The 18,543-nt window shown below is 38.9% G+C and overlaps 1 protein-coding gene across 1 annotated transcript in view; it reads left to right on the forward strand.

The window, feature by feature from the left end:
* The window catches only part of LOC126183810 (conserved oligomeric Golgi complex subunit 2), an 85,124-nt gene that overhangs the window by 8,775 nt on the left and 57,806 nt on the right, over positions 1–18,543 (forward strand). The window contains exons 3-5 of the mRNA XM_049926057.1: positions 6,496–6,765; positions 11,141–11,442; positions 18,389–18,509. Coding sequence (XP_049782014.1) covers positions 6,496–6,765; positions 11,141–11,442; positions 18,389–18,509 — 693 coding nt within the window. The remainder of the gene's footprint in view (positions 1–6,495; positions 6,766–11,140; positions 11,443–18,388; positions 18,510–18,543) is intronic.

Raw genomic sequence — 18,543 nt, forward strand, 5'->3', positions numbered from 1 at the left:
GGGTGTGTGTGATGTCCTTAGGTTAGTTAGGTTTAAGTAGTTCTAAGTTCTGGGGGACTGATGACTTCAGAAGTTAAGTCCCATAGTGCTCAGAGCCATTTGAACCAACCATTTGAACTGAACTAATTATAAGTGTTTTTATTTTACCACAAAATGCATCATGTTGTAGTTGAGTGGTAACTGCTTTATCTTGTGTATAGTTTCAGAACACGGTGAAGGCATGGATAAGAAACCGAAGGCTTTATGACCATTGTTGGTAATCATGAACATTCCTGGGTATCCAGTTAAGTGCATTTTTACAAGAATATACATTTCTGCCATGTAGAAGAAATGCAGTTTGACAAGGTATAGTTGTTAAGCTGAACCATCCCATGAATAAGAGTGAGCAATTGTGTCAACGTGTCAGTAAAAGGCAACAGCACAAGTGGTGAAGTACAAATACCCAATACTTTTGAGCTCACAAACCTCAAAACTAGGTGCAGACATTATGATAATAAATGATAGAAAATATTCTCTCTGGCCAAAAGACGAACAAGATTGTACACATTCAGTATTAGACAACTTTATAATGTACTGTTATGTGATAGATCATACATTTAGGGGCCTCCAAAAAGCAGAATTAAGAGTATTTTGAAGTGATCTGTAGGCGTTATATTTTCCTAAAGTTATAGGAAACACAAGAAAACTGATGTGTTATGCAGCGCAATCAAAACCACAAGAAATTATCAAGTTTGATGTGTTTTTCTCTACTTTAACTGATACTGAACCAGTGGGAAACACTTTACCTGCTGTGGAATGGTATAAGTTGATACTTTCTTTCCGGTGTGACACCATATCAGTCCGGTGTTGGAAAGAGTAGAGGCAGCCCACACAAGTGACTAAGACAGACTAACAGGCTGGTGGAACAGAAAGCATTTTGTGGACAGTGTGACATCCTGTACTCATAACTAGGAGCACCAGGTCACTTCAATTATAAGTTAATTTGATTATGTATTAGTATTTAATTGCATAAACAATCAAAATTAGCTCGGCTTCTATGATGCTGTAATTATAACTGATTATTTATTTATTTATTTATTTTTTTTTTTTTGGAAAACTGGAACATCGATTTTATGTTCTTCAAGTTTACTTTATTTGTGGTTCTACACCATAAATTCACAGCGCCTGTGAAAAACCCATAAGATCAATGCTAAAAATTCCCAGATTTTACATTTCTTCCTAACAAAGTTTACATCTATTCTAAGTTCTTACTCGACTTCATCCTGTTTCTTCCTGTTGACATTTGATGTGACTAAATTAGTTATAAGTGGCACAAAAGACAGATGGTTCGCACCAGGGGTGTTGGTGGCGTCAAGGGAATATTTTAGGCCATTGTGGAGAGGGGTGATGTGAAAGGGGAAATGATCAGTGTTGCCAGCACAACTTGCAACATTTAGCTTCATGGCACAATTATGATGCAACTACTTCTAGGTTGCAGCAGTAATGGAAAAACAAGAAGGTGGATACAAAGTGTTCCAGACTGAGCCAATACGTGACGAAGGAGCCCAGCGATCAGCTTTTCTTGTGCCATTCAAACCCAGTCGTTTTGCCTGTATTTCTGATGTACTGTATTCAGTAATAATATCAATCATCAACATTTTAAATTCAGACACAGTCTTGAAGAATATGCTCAGTCATAATCAAAGAAATGTCACCCATTTCTGGCAAGTGAAATTTTATCACATGTTGACTTGTTAAGCCACCCAATAGCCAGCGCAGTCAGCTCACCACATTAACTCACATAAAATGAGCTCGGCTACTGGATGTGTGGAGAGGGAAGTGGCCCTTCAGTTACCGGAGTTCTGGTAGGTGTTGTTGTTGTGGTCTTCAGTCTGGAGACTGGTTGATGCAGCTCTCCATGCTATTCTATCCTGTGCAAGCTTCTTCGTCTCCCAGTACCTACTGCAACCTACATCCTTCTGAATCTGCTTAGTGTATTCGTCTATTGATCTCCCTTTACTATTTTTACCCTCCACGCTGCCCTCCAATACTAAATTGGTCATCCCTTGATGCCTCAGATCATGTCCTACCAACCGATCCCTTCTTCTGGTTAAGTTGTGCCACAAACTCCTCTTCTCCCCAATTCTATTCAATACTTCCTCATTAGTTATGTGATCCACCCATCTAATCTTCAGCATTCTTCTGTAGCACCACATTTCGAAAGCTTCTATTCTCTTCCTGTCCAAACTATTTATCATCCATGTTTCACTTCCATACATGGCTACACTCCATACAAATACTTTAAGAAACGACTTCCTGACAGTTAAATCTATACTCGATGTTAACAAATTTCTCTTTTTCAGAAATGATTTCCTTGCCATTGCCAGTCTACATTTGATATCCTCTCTACTTCAACCATCATGAGTTATTTAGCAAAACTCCTTTACTATTTGTAGAATCTCATTTCCTAATCTAATTCCCTCACCATCACCCGACTTAATTCAACTACATTCCATTATCCTCATTTTGCTTTTGTTGATGTTCATCTTGTATCCTCCTTTCAAGACACTGTCCATTCCGTTTGGCTGCTCTTCCAGGTCCTTTGCTGTCTCTGACAGAATTACAATGTCATCGGTGAACCTCAAAGTTTTTATTTCATCTCCATGGATTTTAATTCCTACTCCGAATTTTTCTTTTGTTTCCTTTACTGCTTGCTCAATATTCAGATTCGATAACATCGGGGATAGGCTACAATCATGTCTCACTCCCTTCGCAACCACTTTCATGTCCCTCGACTCTTATAACTGCTATCTGTTTTCTGTACAAATTGTAAATAGCCTTTTGCTCCCTGTATTTTACCCATACCACCTTCAGAATTTGAATGAGAGTATTCCAGTCAACATTGTCAAAAGCTTTCTCTAAGTCTACAAATGCTAGAAACATAGGTTTGCCTTTCCTTAATCTTTCTTCTAAGGTAAGTCATAGAGTCAGTATTGCCTCACGTGTTCCAATATTTCTACGGAATCCAAACTGATCTTCCCCAAGGTCAGCTTCTACCAGTTTTTCCATTCATCTCTAAAGAATTCGCGCTAGTATTTTGCAGCCGTGGCTTATTAAACTGACAGTTCGGTAATTTTCACATCTGTCAGCACTTGCTTTCTTTGGGATTGGAATAATTATATTCTTCTTGAGGTCTGAGGGTATTTCGCCTGTCTCATACATCTTGCTCACCAGATGGTAGAGTTTTGTCAGGACTGGCTCTCCCAAGGCTGTCAGTAGTTCTAATGGAATGTTGTCTACTCCTGGGGCCTTGTTTCAACTCAGGTCTTTCAGTGCTCTGTCAAAATCTTCACGCAGTATCATATCTCCCATTTCATCTTCATTTACATCCTCTTCCATTTCCATAATATTGTCCTCAAGTTCATCGCCCTTGTGTAGACCCTCTATATACCCCTTCCACCTTTCTGCTTACCCTTCTTTGCTTAGAACTGGGTTTCCATCTGAGCTCTTGATATTCATACAAGTGGTTCTCTTTTCTCCAGAGGTCTCTTTAATTTTCCTGTAGGCAGTATCTATCTTACCCCTAGTGAGATAAGCCTCTACATCCTTACATTTATCCTCTAGCCATCCCTGCTTAGCTATTTTGCACTTCCTGTCAATCTCATTTTTGAGATGTTTGTATTCCTTTTTGCCTGCTTCATTTACTGCATTTTTATATTTTCTCCTTTCATCAATTAAATTCAACATCTCTTCTGTTACCCAAGGATTTCTATTAGCCCTGGTCTTTGTACCTACTTGATCCTCTGCTGCCTTAACTACTTCATCTCTCGCAGATACCCATTCATCTTCTACTGTATTTCTTTCCCCCATTCCTGTCAATTGTTCCCTTATGCTCTCCGTGAAACTCTGTACAACCTCTGGTGTAGTCAGTTTTTCCCACCTTTTTGCCATTTCTTCAGTTTTAATCTACAGTTCATAACCAGTATATTGTGGTCAGAGTCCACATCTGCCCCTGGAAATGTCTTACAATTTAAAACCTTGTTCCTAAATCTCTGTCTTACCATTATATAATCTATCTGATACCTTCTAGTATCTCCAGGATTCTTTCATGTATACAACCTCCTTTTATGATTTTTGAACCAAGTGTTAGCTATGATTAAGTTATGCTCTGTGCAAAATTCTACCAGGTGGCTTCCTCTTTCATTTCTTACCCCCAATCCATATTCACTTACTACATTTCCTTCTCTCCCTTTTCCTACTATCAAATTCCAGTCACCCATGACTATTAAATTTTCGTCTCCCTTAACTATCTGAGTAATTTCTTTTATCTCATCATACATTTCGTCAGTTTCTTCATCATCTGCAGAGCTAGTTGGCATATAAACTTGTACTACTGTCATAGGTGTGGGTTTCGTGTCTATCTTGGCCACAATAATGCGTTCACTATGCTGTTTGTAGTCACTTACCTGCACTCCTATCTTTTATTCATTAGTAAACCTACTCCTGCATTTACCCCTATTTGATTTTGTATTTATAAACCTGTATTCACCTGACCAAAAGTCTTGTTCCTCCTGCCACCAAATTTCACTATTTCCCACTATATCTAACCTTAACCTATCCATTTCCCTTTTTAAATTTTCTAACCTACCTGCCATTTCACACTTCGATCCGTAGAATGCCAATTTTCTTTCTCCTGATAATGATGTCCTCTTGAGTAGTCCCTGCCCGGAGATCTGACTGTGGGACTATTTTACCTCCAGAATATTTTACCCAAGAGGATGCCATCATCATCTCATCTAATTATACAGTAAAGCTGCATGCCCTCGGGAAAAATTACGGCCGTAGTTCCCCCTTGCTTTCAGCCGTTTGCAGTACCAGCACAGAAAGGCCATTTTGGTTAGTGTTACAAGGCCAGATCAGTCAATCATCCAGACTGTTGCCCCTGCAACTACCGAAAACACTGCTGCCCCTCTTCAGGAACCACACGTTTGTCTGGCCTCTCAACAGATACCCTTCTGTTTTGGTTGCACCTACGGTACAGCTATCTGTATCGCTGGGGCACGCAAGCCTCCCCACCCACCAACGGCAAGGTCCATGGTTCATGGGGGGGGGGGGGGGGGGGGGGGGTCGGTATGAAAGCATTTTGTGAAGTGCTGAAAATATACTTTTCATGCAGGTGATGTGCTATGATGGAGATTTCACATGGAAATGGCACAAGGGTTTTGCGATAGCACATTTTAAAGAATTTCATATTGAAAGCTGACCTGATGCAGTTGCAACAACTACATACACTACTCAGGTATATACTTTGTAACCCACACACCACACACTGTAGATTGGCAGCAGTGATAGAGGGCGTGAAGCGAAACTGTAGCACCTGAGTTTCCTTTCACATTTACGTTTTACACAGTGTACAGAAATTAACTGAGCTGACATCTGATAAGCATGTAATGTTAATTGTTTTTCTTATCAAAACTAAAATAACAATTTAATGGTGGTGAGCATATGAGGTGTGATTCGTAAGAAAAGCTATAAACAATAACAGCAGTGGTGACTAAGTATACATCACTAAGCAGATGTCCCCGTTTATGCTTGTGGTTTAACCTCTTAGCTGCTGCGATGGTTTTAGTTCAATTCAACATGTTCATAAATTTTTGCTTTTTTCTGGGTGAGCACAAAGGACAATCTCTCAAAAATGTGTGTTTTTGATGTATAATTTGTTGTTGTAGCTTGTTGGAAAACAGCTTGATTACCTTATATTACCAATTTCAGTTTTTTGATGAGTTTTTACTTGTTACAAATCTGTGATTTTTTAAGACCTAATGAATGTCATTACCACAAATTATTGTGTAAACATTGTAATGTGCATTTAATTTCCTTCACTTAGACAGATTTTATGCAAAGTATTAGAGAGGATTGCAGTTTTTAATCATATATGCCAATTACATGTGTTTTTTCTTATATTTTGGGGGTTTCTAACATTTTTGTTGATTGTTCATTTTCCTCAGTTTTCATTTTGTAAGTCTGGACCATACGGAAACATAAACTAGGGTTTTCACTGTAGATCTAAAAATTTCTGCTTCCTCTAAATTGATAGCAATTGAATGACATCAGCTAGTATTGACTGATTTCTGACCACTGTCAACTACAGCTTGCAAACAGCACTGTGTTTTGTGCATCTGCTCTTACATAATCAGAATTAAGAGGTGGAGGCAACAATTGCTGAAATGTTAGCTGTAGTTGAATTGGAAATAATCTTATATACTGATGTGTTAAATCCATTAAACACAGTTTTCAATTCTACCTGAAGTTAGTAGTGACTGAAAAGGAATACAAACTGGTCAACAGCATTTGATTACCATCAATTCAGCTACTCCCATCAGCCTCCTTACCAATAGTACTCTTTAAAAGTCCACATAGAGTACAATGAGTTCATTTTAATTCTCATTATGTAATACCTGTTGTTAGCAATAAAGACTAAATTCCAACTGAAATAGTATCTCTTTTTTCATGCAGAAGGTAAAGATTGCTTTAGAAGAAGCTCTGAATGGTGTAACAGATCTACTGAAGTGCCGCCATGATGTATTTGTGAAGAAGTTGTGCCTGCAGAATCTGATTAATGTTGAATTCTTTTTAAGTAAATTTGGCTATGTACTTGACTCAGAAGAAACACCTCATAAATATTTTCTGGATCCAGATTTCACAGAACGAGTTGCATCAGAATATAACAAGCTGCTGTTTTCTATTTCACAGTGTGAGGTTTATTTAACTAATTTACACTCAAAGGTAAATCTTTTGAAAACTATTTATGATACGTACTATTTCTTTTGTCATAGATTGTAGTGCTGTCTGTATTATTATTATTTTCATGCTAGTATCAACTATTCTGTATTGACAGAAAGAAATATGGATTACTGATAGCTTGCAGCCACATTTCTGTATATGTTTGCCTTGCAGTTTTTGCACATGCTCCACACACTAAATAGATTGACTGACTTCCCTTTTGTGTATGTTAGTTCAAGAAAATAAATAGATTGAATGTGAATGTCATTACGTTTTTTCAGTATAAGTCAGATAGATAAAATAACTTTTCTAAGACTGGCATCATTTGTTTAACAGTGTAATATGTAAAACTGCATTATATTATTTTCAGTAAAAGGTGTTCATTAAACATGGAGCACAAGCTTGAATTGAATAAGGGCAGGATAACAGATAAGCTGTGTCCTTGTCAAAGGAACCATCCCAGCATATGCAATGTAGAGTGCCCAAGGAACTTTATAAATCTGAGTGGCTAGTCAAGGATATGATTCACACTTCTGTCAAATCTAAATCCAGTACTTAAGCTAGTTGGACACAGTGATTAATATTTCTTTTTAACACCATATCCAGAACCCTAATTACCATCTGGCCCGAAGTAGCAGTTGAAGTAAGGAAATCAGATACTTAAACATGATAAATCTAGATATTTAAAACTATATTCTTGCCTACTAAAATAGGAAAGCAATATATGATAACAGGAAAATATTTGCAGAAACATGGATCAAGTTGAAATCTGAAGGCAGGAAAAAGAAGTCAGAATGTTTCTCTCTTGATGATGTCCAGCTACTATTTGTGTTGCTCTTAACCCAGGCTCTTGCATGAATTTCCTTCCACTCTTGTACCTTTCAACACATATTCCCTTATCACATATAGTTTTATCTCTATGCGAGGGACTAACCATTATCAAACACTCATAGTTAATTGTATGATTGACCTGTTGTTACTCCTGTATTCCAGCAGTTGATAAGTGTATTTTATTCTGCTATTGTTGGAAATTAATGCCTCCTATCCTTACTCTCATAAAATATTGTAATACTGTGTGACATTTGACACTGCTGCCAAAGTTCTGAGCTACAGTCCTAGCGTCTTCTGTTGAAATGCAAGGTTGCACCATAGTATGTAGAACATGGCTAACACTGACATGCATATTATAATTCCTAAATTATGAAAGTGAAATGCTAATTTACATTCATAAAAAACTGGAGACTGTTGTTTGGAGGTGCCACATTAGATATCAGCACAGTTAGATGCAATGTTTGTTGCTTTAGGGAAGCTACAGAGGAAATACTATCAAGTAATTGAAAGCAGGTGGTTGGTCACCACTGCAGTGGCTGTGTGAAAGATCAGTGACAGCACCTGTGCCAAATACCAGGTAACAGCTGGAGTCTGTCACAGATTTTTCATTGTTCTAGGCAGTGTGAGTACCATATTGATTTACTACATTACTAAAAAGATTGTGTACACAGAGTGCTGTGAATGACTGAGCAGACTAACAAGACTAGAAAAACAGTAGGCACCAACTTAATGCACATCTCCATAATTGAAGGTGAGTGGTGGAATATAAGACATACACTCCTCGAAATTGAAATAAGAACACCGTGAATTCATTGTCCCAGGAAGGGGAAACTTTATTGACACATTCCTGTGGTCAGATACATCACATGATCACACTGACAGAACCACAGGCACATAGACACAGGCAACAGAGCATGCACAATGTCGGCACTAGTACAGTGTATATCCACCTTTCGCAGCAATGCAGGCTGCTATTCTCCCATGGAGACGATCGCAGAGATGCTGGATGTAGTCCTGTGGAACGGCTTGCCATGCCATTTCCACCTGGCGCCTCAGTTGGACCAGCGTTCGTGCTGGACGTGCAGACCGCGTGAGACGACGCTTCATCCAGTCCCAAACATGCTCAATGGGGGACAGATCCGGAGATCTTGCTGGCCAGGGTAGTTGACTTACACCTTCTAGAGCACGTTGGGTGGCACGGGATACATGCGGACGTGCATTGCCCTGTTGGAACAGCAAGTTCCCTTGCCGGTCTAGGAATGGTCGAACGATGGGTTCGATGATGGTTTGGATGTACCGTGCACTATTCAGTGTCCCCTCGACGATCACCAGTGGTGTACGGCCAGTGTAGGAGATCGCTCCCCACACCATGATGCCGGGTGTTGGCCCTGTGTGCCTCGGTCGTATGCAGTCCTGATTGTGGCGCTCACTTGCACGGCGCCAAACACGCATACGACCATCATTGGCACCAAGGCAGAAGCGACTCTCATCGCTGAAGACGACACGTCTCCATTCGTCCCTCCATTCACGCCTGTCGTGAAACCACTGGAGGCGGGCTGCACGATGTTGGGGCGTGAGCGGAAGATGGCCTAACGGTGTGCGGGACCATAGCCCAGCTTCATGGAGACGGTTGCGAATTGGTCCTCGCCGATACCCCAGGAGCAACAGTGTCCCTAATTTGCTGGGAAGTGGCGGTGCGGTCCCCTACGGCACTGCGTAGGATCCTACGGTCTTGGCGTGCATCCGTGCGTCACTGCGGTCCGGTCCCAGGTCGACGGGCACGTGCACCTTCCGCCGACCACTGGCGACAACATCGATGTACTGTGGAGACCTCACGCCCCACGTGTTGAGCAATTCGGCGGTACGTCCACCCGGCCTCCCGCGTGCCCACTATACGCCCTCGCTCAAAGTCTGTCAACTGCACATACGGTTCACGTCCACGCTGTCGCGGCATACTACCAGTGTTAAAGACTGCGATGGAGCTCCGTATGCCACGGCAAACTGGCTGACACTGACGGCGGCGGTGCACAAATGCTGCGCAGCTAGTGCCATTCAACGGCCAACACCGCGGTTCCTGGTGTGTCCGCTGTGCCGTGCGTGTGATCATTGCTTGTACAGCCCTCTCGCAGTGTCCGGAGCAAGTATGGTGGGTCTGACACACCGGTGTCAATGTGTTCTTTTTTCCATTTCCAGGAGTGTATGTTCACATTCTTGAATCAGAATCAGAAAGACAGGTGTTGTTCTAGAAGAAAAAAAAGTATTGAATTTTCAGGGAAATGGTGATGGATGGCATATAGGATCAGGAGGACATTGCTGTCAGCAAGTTGAATATTAAAACACGTCGTCATTAATTTTCTGATGTCATATTTTAACTGTTAGTTTATCATCTGCTTCATTCCTTATTATAAAATAGGTGTGTTTTTGACCTAAACTCACTATCTGTTGTTGCCATGACCCTCTTAGGTATTAGTAACCAATATATTAGCATTTTCTTGAATACATACACTTTTTATGTTATGCATTGTGGCACTAGTGAAGTCAAATATGGGGTATGCCATTTCTCAGAGTTTAAAAAATGTTTCAGCCTAACTGTATTACATTAGAATATGACAAATAAATATAATCATCTACTTATTTAGAAGGAATGCGTTATACACTAAATGTTATTGTAGGTTATGAGAATAGGTTACAGTGCAAAGAAGGAAACTGCTGTAAGACATTATGCAAAATACAAGAAAGAGTTCATTAAGCTTCAGGTCTTAAATTTGGCATATAATTATTTTTCCAGTTTTGTTGTGTTTCCTTTTTTTCCTATATTTAATAGAAACTTTTATGTCAAGCCCTGAACACACACTAGTTTATCACATACACATATTAACACAAATTGTAATTGTTTGCCATTTGTATTAGTAGACTAAAGTGATGGTTGATTTTCAAGTTTCATTTGTTGTATTAATACTGAAGACTATTTTAAATTAACTTAATTTTATAACTACTTGCTGATATTGGTCTATAACACCAGTTTATTTTTTAGGCTGTACCTGTACAAAACAATGAAATGTGTTTCTGTCTGAAAGAGAGCATGGGAAAACTGAGGAAGTTTGAAACATTCTTGTTTATTGGCTTTTGTCATTCAGAAATATCTTTATAGAGTCCCATAACTGAAATAGTGGTCAGTGAAATCAGTTGTTAAAGCAAAAGAAAGTCAAGGAAATTAAAGTACTACAGAAGATTCACACTATTTTTCGTTGTTGTTCATGTAATATTTAAAGTTTTTTTGTGTCTTGGGTCATGTTTCCCAAATAACTACAAGTTTTTAATTGTGTTAATTTTAAGATATTGGGAGTCTTTCAATTATTTGCAAATTCCTGTACATATTAGAGAAGAATTATCTGAGTTGCTACATGCTGTATATACTGTAGAGGAAACTCAGTTATTCATACATAGATTTCCATGTGTGACTTGCAAATCAACCATTTTTAACGAAGTTAAGAAGCTGTATTTTAATTGTAATATTTCTCTTGTGTCACTCATTAACTTTTTCCAGAAAACAAGCAGAATATCTGAAGCCATGATGTTGGGCCTGGATGATATGTTTTTGAAGAGTTTGAAAATGAAAGACATGAGTTCCATTGCACGTTGCTTAAGAACCTATGCAGCATTAGACAAAGTACATGAAGCAGAAATGTTGTATCGTAAGAACATGGTTGCACCAGCTATTTCAAGTGTTATAAGTGAAACAGCAATGGAATCCAATATAATGGGCCTGAATGGTGTTTATAACAGATTACTTGACTTTGTAAAGGTTGACATGAGTAATCTTTTAGAACTCACCAAACTCACCAGAAGGTATGATAACTCTCTCTCTCTCTCTCTCTCTCTCTCTCTCTCTCTCTCTCTCTCTCCCCTCCCTCTCCATCTTCATCTCCCTCTTCCCTCCCCCTCCCTCCTACCTTTCCCCTCCCACCTCGTGCCCTACACCCCCTCTGCACTTCCCTTACTTCCTTATCCTTCCTCCTTTCCCCCTACCACCCCCCTCCTCTCTCCCTCACCCACTTCCCTCTCCACAATGCCTCACCCCTTCCCCCTCCTCATGTCCTTCATCCTCAGCCTTTTCTCTCTTCTGATTTCATCTCAAATTAATGTGTCAATAAAAGATTGCTTGCCCATTGAGATTGCACATTTGGTAATACATTTGATGCACAGATCAGTCAACCATGCCTGGTAAGACTGCACTGGTTATTTGTAACAGTGTTGAATATGCAACCTTTTTTACATTGTGTGGTATATCTGCATATAAATACAAAACTCTACAAATGGCAGTTTTGTATGATTTACTAACAGTGATCAGTGAACCAAAGTGCAGTAATATTTTTCATTGTAACAATGAAATGTTTTCATATTTTTGAGCCACAGTCATGTAATAATGTTTGAGTGATATTACCACAATTTGACTGTACAGTCAGATGACAGAAATATCATTCAAACAATGAAATGTATTTCATAGGCAGCACGAAGTAACTTTTACAAGTACACAACAGCCACTGTGAAATATGCAGGAACTTATCAGCAATATTATTCATTCTTTATATTCATGTTTCAGTTCTTAATGTTTGTTTCAAAAATATGGCATCAGGCATGAAGCCTTCTCCCTATTGACACACCAATAGAATATCTCATTTCTCTTTCCTTTCTTTCTGGACACGGCATATCATTTTGTAGAGTATTTCTTGAATGAAGATAGCACCATTTTTGGGAAGCAGCCTCTCTGGAGCCAGGTTAGTTTCCCATTGTTAAATATAATACTAAAAGGAGAAATGATTTATACCATCTATCACTTCTTGTTAGTGTGGTACAGAAATGATGAGGTATTCAGACATAAATATCCGTGACCACTTACCCAGTAGAGTGATGTAAGGAATTTAATAGATAATAAAATTAACTTCAAACAAATTCTGAACACATATCTGCTGGACAAATCCTTATGTTTTTCATATTTCGTTTTCATCTGCATGATGTCACAGTCTTTCCTCCCTGCAGTGTAACCATTCTCATATGCAGGAAACTCCTTACCAATACATACTCGTCATTTAAAAAATAATGTATCTAAAAGTTAAGTCCACATCCACCTGTCCCTTTGGTACAACCAGTGCCCTTGTCAAGCAAATCCTAATAAAGTTCTAACACAATTCTTACTGAAGTTTGTCATGATGTCCTTACCATCAACAGTATAACTATATTGATGATGAAATTCCATAAGTATCCAGCATTGCTTCTGCATGTATCGGTAAGTAGCCAGATAGCGGTGCACACGTCAGAAAAACAGGAGAGAAACGATGATGACGCAAGGCAGGAAAACCGCCTGCAGATGGGACTCAAACCCACATCAAAGTCAAGCGACAGGGCTGACTGAACAGCAGACCTGACGCAGCAAGAGCAAGTCAATAATAAACTATGCAACAAAGAAGTGCAACAAACTTTCGACACAACGCTGTCAACGGGTCAAGCACCAGCCACCATCCAAATAGAGACCGAAGAGGAAAACCATTACCAAAGCGAAGTTTTAGATGAGCAGTCAGTAGTGCAGTGGAGACTGCTATCAGATGAAGTAAACGACTGACTAAGCAGTCGAGGTGCGGCGGTATTTATGTCAGCCATGAGGGACACTATTGGCTGGTATATTCATGTGGTGAGACGGAGGCGCACTCACTAGGTGTGTGCAGCGGTGTGGCAACACTGCCCTCTATCGTCCATCAAGGCCCATTTGCTGCAGCCTGATACCAGAGCTTCCATCTGTAATCTTTCACATTAAATCAACTTCTCTTCAACGAAATGTGCTGAATCCATTCCCATCTTCCTTACCAAAGTGCAAGAGATTTATCAACACAGATATGTTGTTTGGAAGTGTAGGAGAAATTTGACATGAGATGTGAACAGATTTTTATGCAGCTTCTTTTTGAACACAAGAGTATCAAATGTGGAATTATGTACAAAATGGAGGTTTTTTAGTATAAGATAGGTTGTATGTTCTTTGCACAAGTTTTGAGAAATAAAACTGGATCTTGGATTCAGGTTGTTCCCAGGTTTGCATAAAATTCCTTTGCAAATTAATAATCTGATCAGTGCCTTTGTTTCCTGAGCATTTATTTCAGTCAAGCTCCTAGTTCAAAAAATGGCTCCATGTTGGAATGTGATGTCAGATTCTGACAGATGGGTGTATCTCTTCAGCCACATTCTTCTGAATTTTTCAGAATATTACATCATATTATCTTCATTTTCAAGAGTCCACCTACACATCACTAGTACCAATGTACAGTAGAACCCTGGTTAACCGAAATAAAGAGGGGAACCTGTTCCAGTTAACAGTTTTTTCAGTTAAGCCATAGACATCTGATATGTGCTACAGTATTTTGTATTGTATGTATTTTTGAAAATTTTGAATCAAAAGAAATCTCTTTTCAGGGTGCACTTAAATTCTTATGAAAGTTAAAATTACAGCATTATGGTTACCATAAATTAATATACAGTGCACTGTACATCATTGTTTACAACATAGCACAAAAATACACTTGCAGTGGAAATAAACAAAGACTGCAGTGCATTAGTGTTAGAAATGTAGCTTTGTTTAGACTGGTGAGTCAGTGGGTGTTTTTTGGATTCATTTCATACAACCCAGGGTGTGGTTGACCCCAGTTCGGCTAACCCGGATTTTACTGTACGTAGATTTTGAATGCATGACCCCATGACATTCAAAAGGTATTATAATTGTTTGCAGCTAATTTTTCTCTTCATACAATGTCATGTCACCATTGAAATTTTTTTTTTTTTTAATTTTTAGTTTATTCAACATTGTCAGGTCAGCCATCAAAAGGCAAATTAAATATTTATTTGGAGAATTAGTCATTCACAGCAAGATATTCATTGTTGCATATCCTTCTGTTGTGATGTGCAGTCCCCCCCCCCTTTTTTCCCTGACACACACATATTATTATTATTATTATTATTATTATACAACCACTACAATATTGATCAGACAGCCACACCAAACATGGTCAATAAAAATGATTTGCACATTACACAACAGAGTCCATTCTAGCAACTATGTGAGTGAAGGTAATGTGGAAAGTAATTTCAGCAATTTCATTTTGGGAACAAAATATGAGGAAATAAAAATTTTGTCGTACCGTGAGGAAATAAAATGTAGACAAACATGATCATAGTACACTCATGTCCAAGGGGTCTTTGAGATCCTTGAAACAACGTGAGACATGCCAATAATGCATGTGCTAATAGGTATACTGGAAAAACAGTGACATGTTGAACAGTTATTTGATTAAAAATCATACTGGAAAACTAACTGTGGTCTACAGGTAATGCTACATGGTTCAAATGGCTCTAAGCACTATGGGACATATCATCTGAGGTCATAAGTCCCCTAGACTTAGAACTACGTAAACCTAACTAACCTAAGGCCATCACACACATCCATGCCCGAGGCAGGATTCTAACCTGCCACCATAGCAGCAGCACAGTTCCGGACTGAAGCACCTAGAACCGTTCGGCCACAGCGGCCGGCTAATGCTACATGTAGTGTTTCTTCATTGATTGACATTATGTCAGTACAAATTGTGAAGCCGTTGCATGCCAGTATAGGGCTTCACAGCATCTGTCCAGACTGTGGAACAAGACAACAAGCATGGCCTGTAGTAACACATCATTTTGATATGTAAAACCATCTCAATTTCAGCAGTTGGCGCTTCGGCAAGATAATGACCCTGAGTCTGGGTTGTTACACATGGCAACCTTGACCATACTCTTGTTAAATATTTATCTTTCTTTAACACTTTCGAGACGAGCGACGTAGCTCCTACGTCGGCCCGACAGTACCCCAAAAAGACCATCAACGTAGCTCCTACGTCGGCCGATTATCAGCGACGTTAACGACTCCCAGCGCATGACTTTCATATTCTGTAGGTTTAAAAGTACTCTCTGGTTATCCTAGTACCAAGAAAAAATTATAGATGGCAGCATATGTCACTGTTGGAGGTGGTACAGGAGTACATTTTGAGTCATTTGCTTTGCCTCGCTCACGCTCGACCTACAACAGGCGCGCGGCAGTTCGAAACTTTAGATTGTTGTCGGCTGATAGCTTTGCGCTTTATTTTCGTCATGGCCTTGTGAGATGAAGAAGTAGAGTTTTTATTGAACAATAGTGGTTCAGAATTAGATGAAGAAATTGCAGATTTTGATATTAGTGATGGTAAGCTAGTTTTTGTCCGAATTTTCCGTAATTCTGTGGTTTGATTCCTGATGAGGAAAAAGATAATTTTTATGAATTTTCTTATAGATGAAAACAATCCCTAGGACAGTGAACCGTCAGGAAGACCTGAAGATGAGGCTGTTGACATCATTGGCACAACAAACACAACTGGTCATTGCAATTTGCCATATTCTTCTGGCCAGTGGACAGATGACGATACAATCACTCCCCAGCTTCCTGTTTTTTCTGAATCCTGTGGAATTCAAGATGGGATTGACCAATGTTCTTCAGTGTTTGATTGTTTCACGTACTTTTTCGACGAAGAACTGGTGAGACTGATCAAACGAGAGACAAACCGCTACGCTAGAATGACAATAGAGACACTAAGTGCTACAGGAAAAGTGAAGCCTCAGTCAGTGTGGCGTAAGTGGACAACAGTGAAACTCAGTGAACTGTATAAATTTTTTGGTGTTATTTTGCATATGTGCCTAGTCAAGAAACCAAAACTGTCTGACTACTGGTCAACAAATCCCGTGTTGCAGTCCTCATTTGCGGCAAATTGTCTGCCAAGAGAGAGATTTTTGTCAATTCTACGAATGTTACATCTCGTAGATAACGCAACATATATTCCTAAAAACCAGGTAGGTCATGATCCTATTCATAAGGTAAGACCTATATTCGACAGATGTGTGACCCAAAGTGGAAAGGCTTACAAGCCAGGTGAAAATATTATTATGGATGGAGGAATTTGCCCTTTTTGTGGTAGACTGAGTTTTAGACTGTATATGAAAAATAAGCCTAATAAATATGGCGTAACATTTTTTATGCTATGTGAAAGTGGGTACGTCCTGAACTGTGAAATTTATTCTGGGAAACAGTCTAATGCCAATAACAGCATTTTACACATTGTAGACAGATTGTGTCATTTATTTCATAATAAAGGTCACACATTGTACATGGACCGATTTTACACCAGCGCTGATTTACTGTATTATTTATGGGGGAAAAGAACTAAGGCAGTTGGTACTGTGCAGAAAAATAGGAAAGGACTACCAAGGGATCTTGTTGGCCAGAAATTGAAAAAATATGAACTTTCGTTTCGCAGACGAGATCACTTACTGATTTTAAAATTGAATGACAACAGAGACATTTTTCTTTTGACAACAAAGCATAAAATGACAGCAACAAATGTCAGTGTAAAAACTAAATTTTGGTGGAAAAAATGAAGCCAGACTGTGTTTTGGACTACAATAGTAAAAAAGCTGGTGTGGATCATAGCGACCAGCTAATGGCGTACTGTCCTTTTGAACGAAAACAAATAAAGTGGTGGAAAAAGTTTTCTTTCACATTTTCATGCTCATGACTGTAAATTCATACATTTTGTACAAAACGTCGCGAAATACAAGCACAAATCTGGTTGAATACATTACAGAGTTAGCAGAGAACTTGGCTCACAAAGGTGGCCTCTTAGACTCATGCACTTCTCAGAATATTTCACCCATCAACAGACTAAGCAGAAGACATTTTCCAAAATTAATTCCACCCACAAAATTGTGTAAGTGGCCTCAGAAAAGGTGCAAAGTACGCGCAGAACCAAGCAAGGCCAGATATGGTCAAGTTTCACGCGATATTATTGTGAAACCTGTGACGTAGGGCTTTGTTTTTCGAAATATTTCATACAAAAGCCAATGTAACTGTGTGATTATTAATAAAATAAAAGTTCATATTTCAACAGTTATTCATTAAAAACTAACAACTTCAATCCTATGTCCCTTAGAGGCCCGAAAACCTAAAAAAAAATTTTTTTTCACTGTGAAAACAGCATACTCTCAAATTAATATACAACCCTTGTCACTAACGTAAATGTTTATTTCTTTGCAATACTCTGAAGGGAATGGACATAGTTTCTAAATGCAAAAGAACAATCTACTTTCTGTGGTATAGAATCTGCTGTAGAAAATTCAGAAAAACTGTGAAATCGCTCAGTACCAGCCGGTTGAGCGTCCACACTCGCGCTCAGTCCTCAACTTGTTAAATTTTCTCCACAGAAATGATAATGTGCTACATGCAACATTTTTACTTCCAGCCCACATTGCAGTGACTATGGTCGGCATGTAATCTGCCAGTATGTTCACTTTACAGTCCCATTTCGTACAGCTGGAATATTCTGTGCATAATGCACACAGAATGCAGTCCCAACTACTTCAAATAAAGTGTTGACAGACACAGAGTATTTGTAAGCACTCTTAGAAGTTTTCTGCTAACCATCTATGTCACATGTTTCTATGTTGCCCTGCACACATTGTCATCATGACACAGTGTTGTTTCATTGATCTCAATGATTCTTTAATTTATGGTCACAAGTGTTCTGTGATGTCATGTAACAAGAATGTATAGGTTGTTATGTTCAGTTAACCACTGCTTATTTTTGTATAATTATTTCTTTCTTATTTGTATAATTATTTCTTCTTATTGAGTTTACAGATCTCTGTACATTTTAAATGTAATTTAATTTTTGTGCATATATGTTTCCAGATTTCCAGCTGTAAAGAGTTTTAGTTTTGTCTTGAACAGTTTTTGGCCTGAAGTTGAAGAGAGGCTTGAAATGAATTTATCATCTATATTTGCTCCAGGGAATCCAGATCTGTTTTATAAGGTTTGTTGATTTTGCTGTTGAATTTACACTGTGA

The sequence above is a fragment of the Schistocerca cancellata genome, chromosome 4 (assembly GCF_023864275.1).
Source record: "Schistocerca cancellata isolate TAMUIC-IGC-003103 chromosome 4, iqSchCanc2.1, whole genome shotgun sequence".
NCBI classification, from domain to species: domain Eukaryota; kingdom Metazoa; phylum Arthropoda; class Insecta; order Orthoptera; family Acrididae; genus Schistocerca; species Schistocerca cancellata.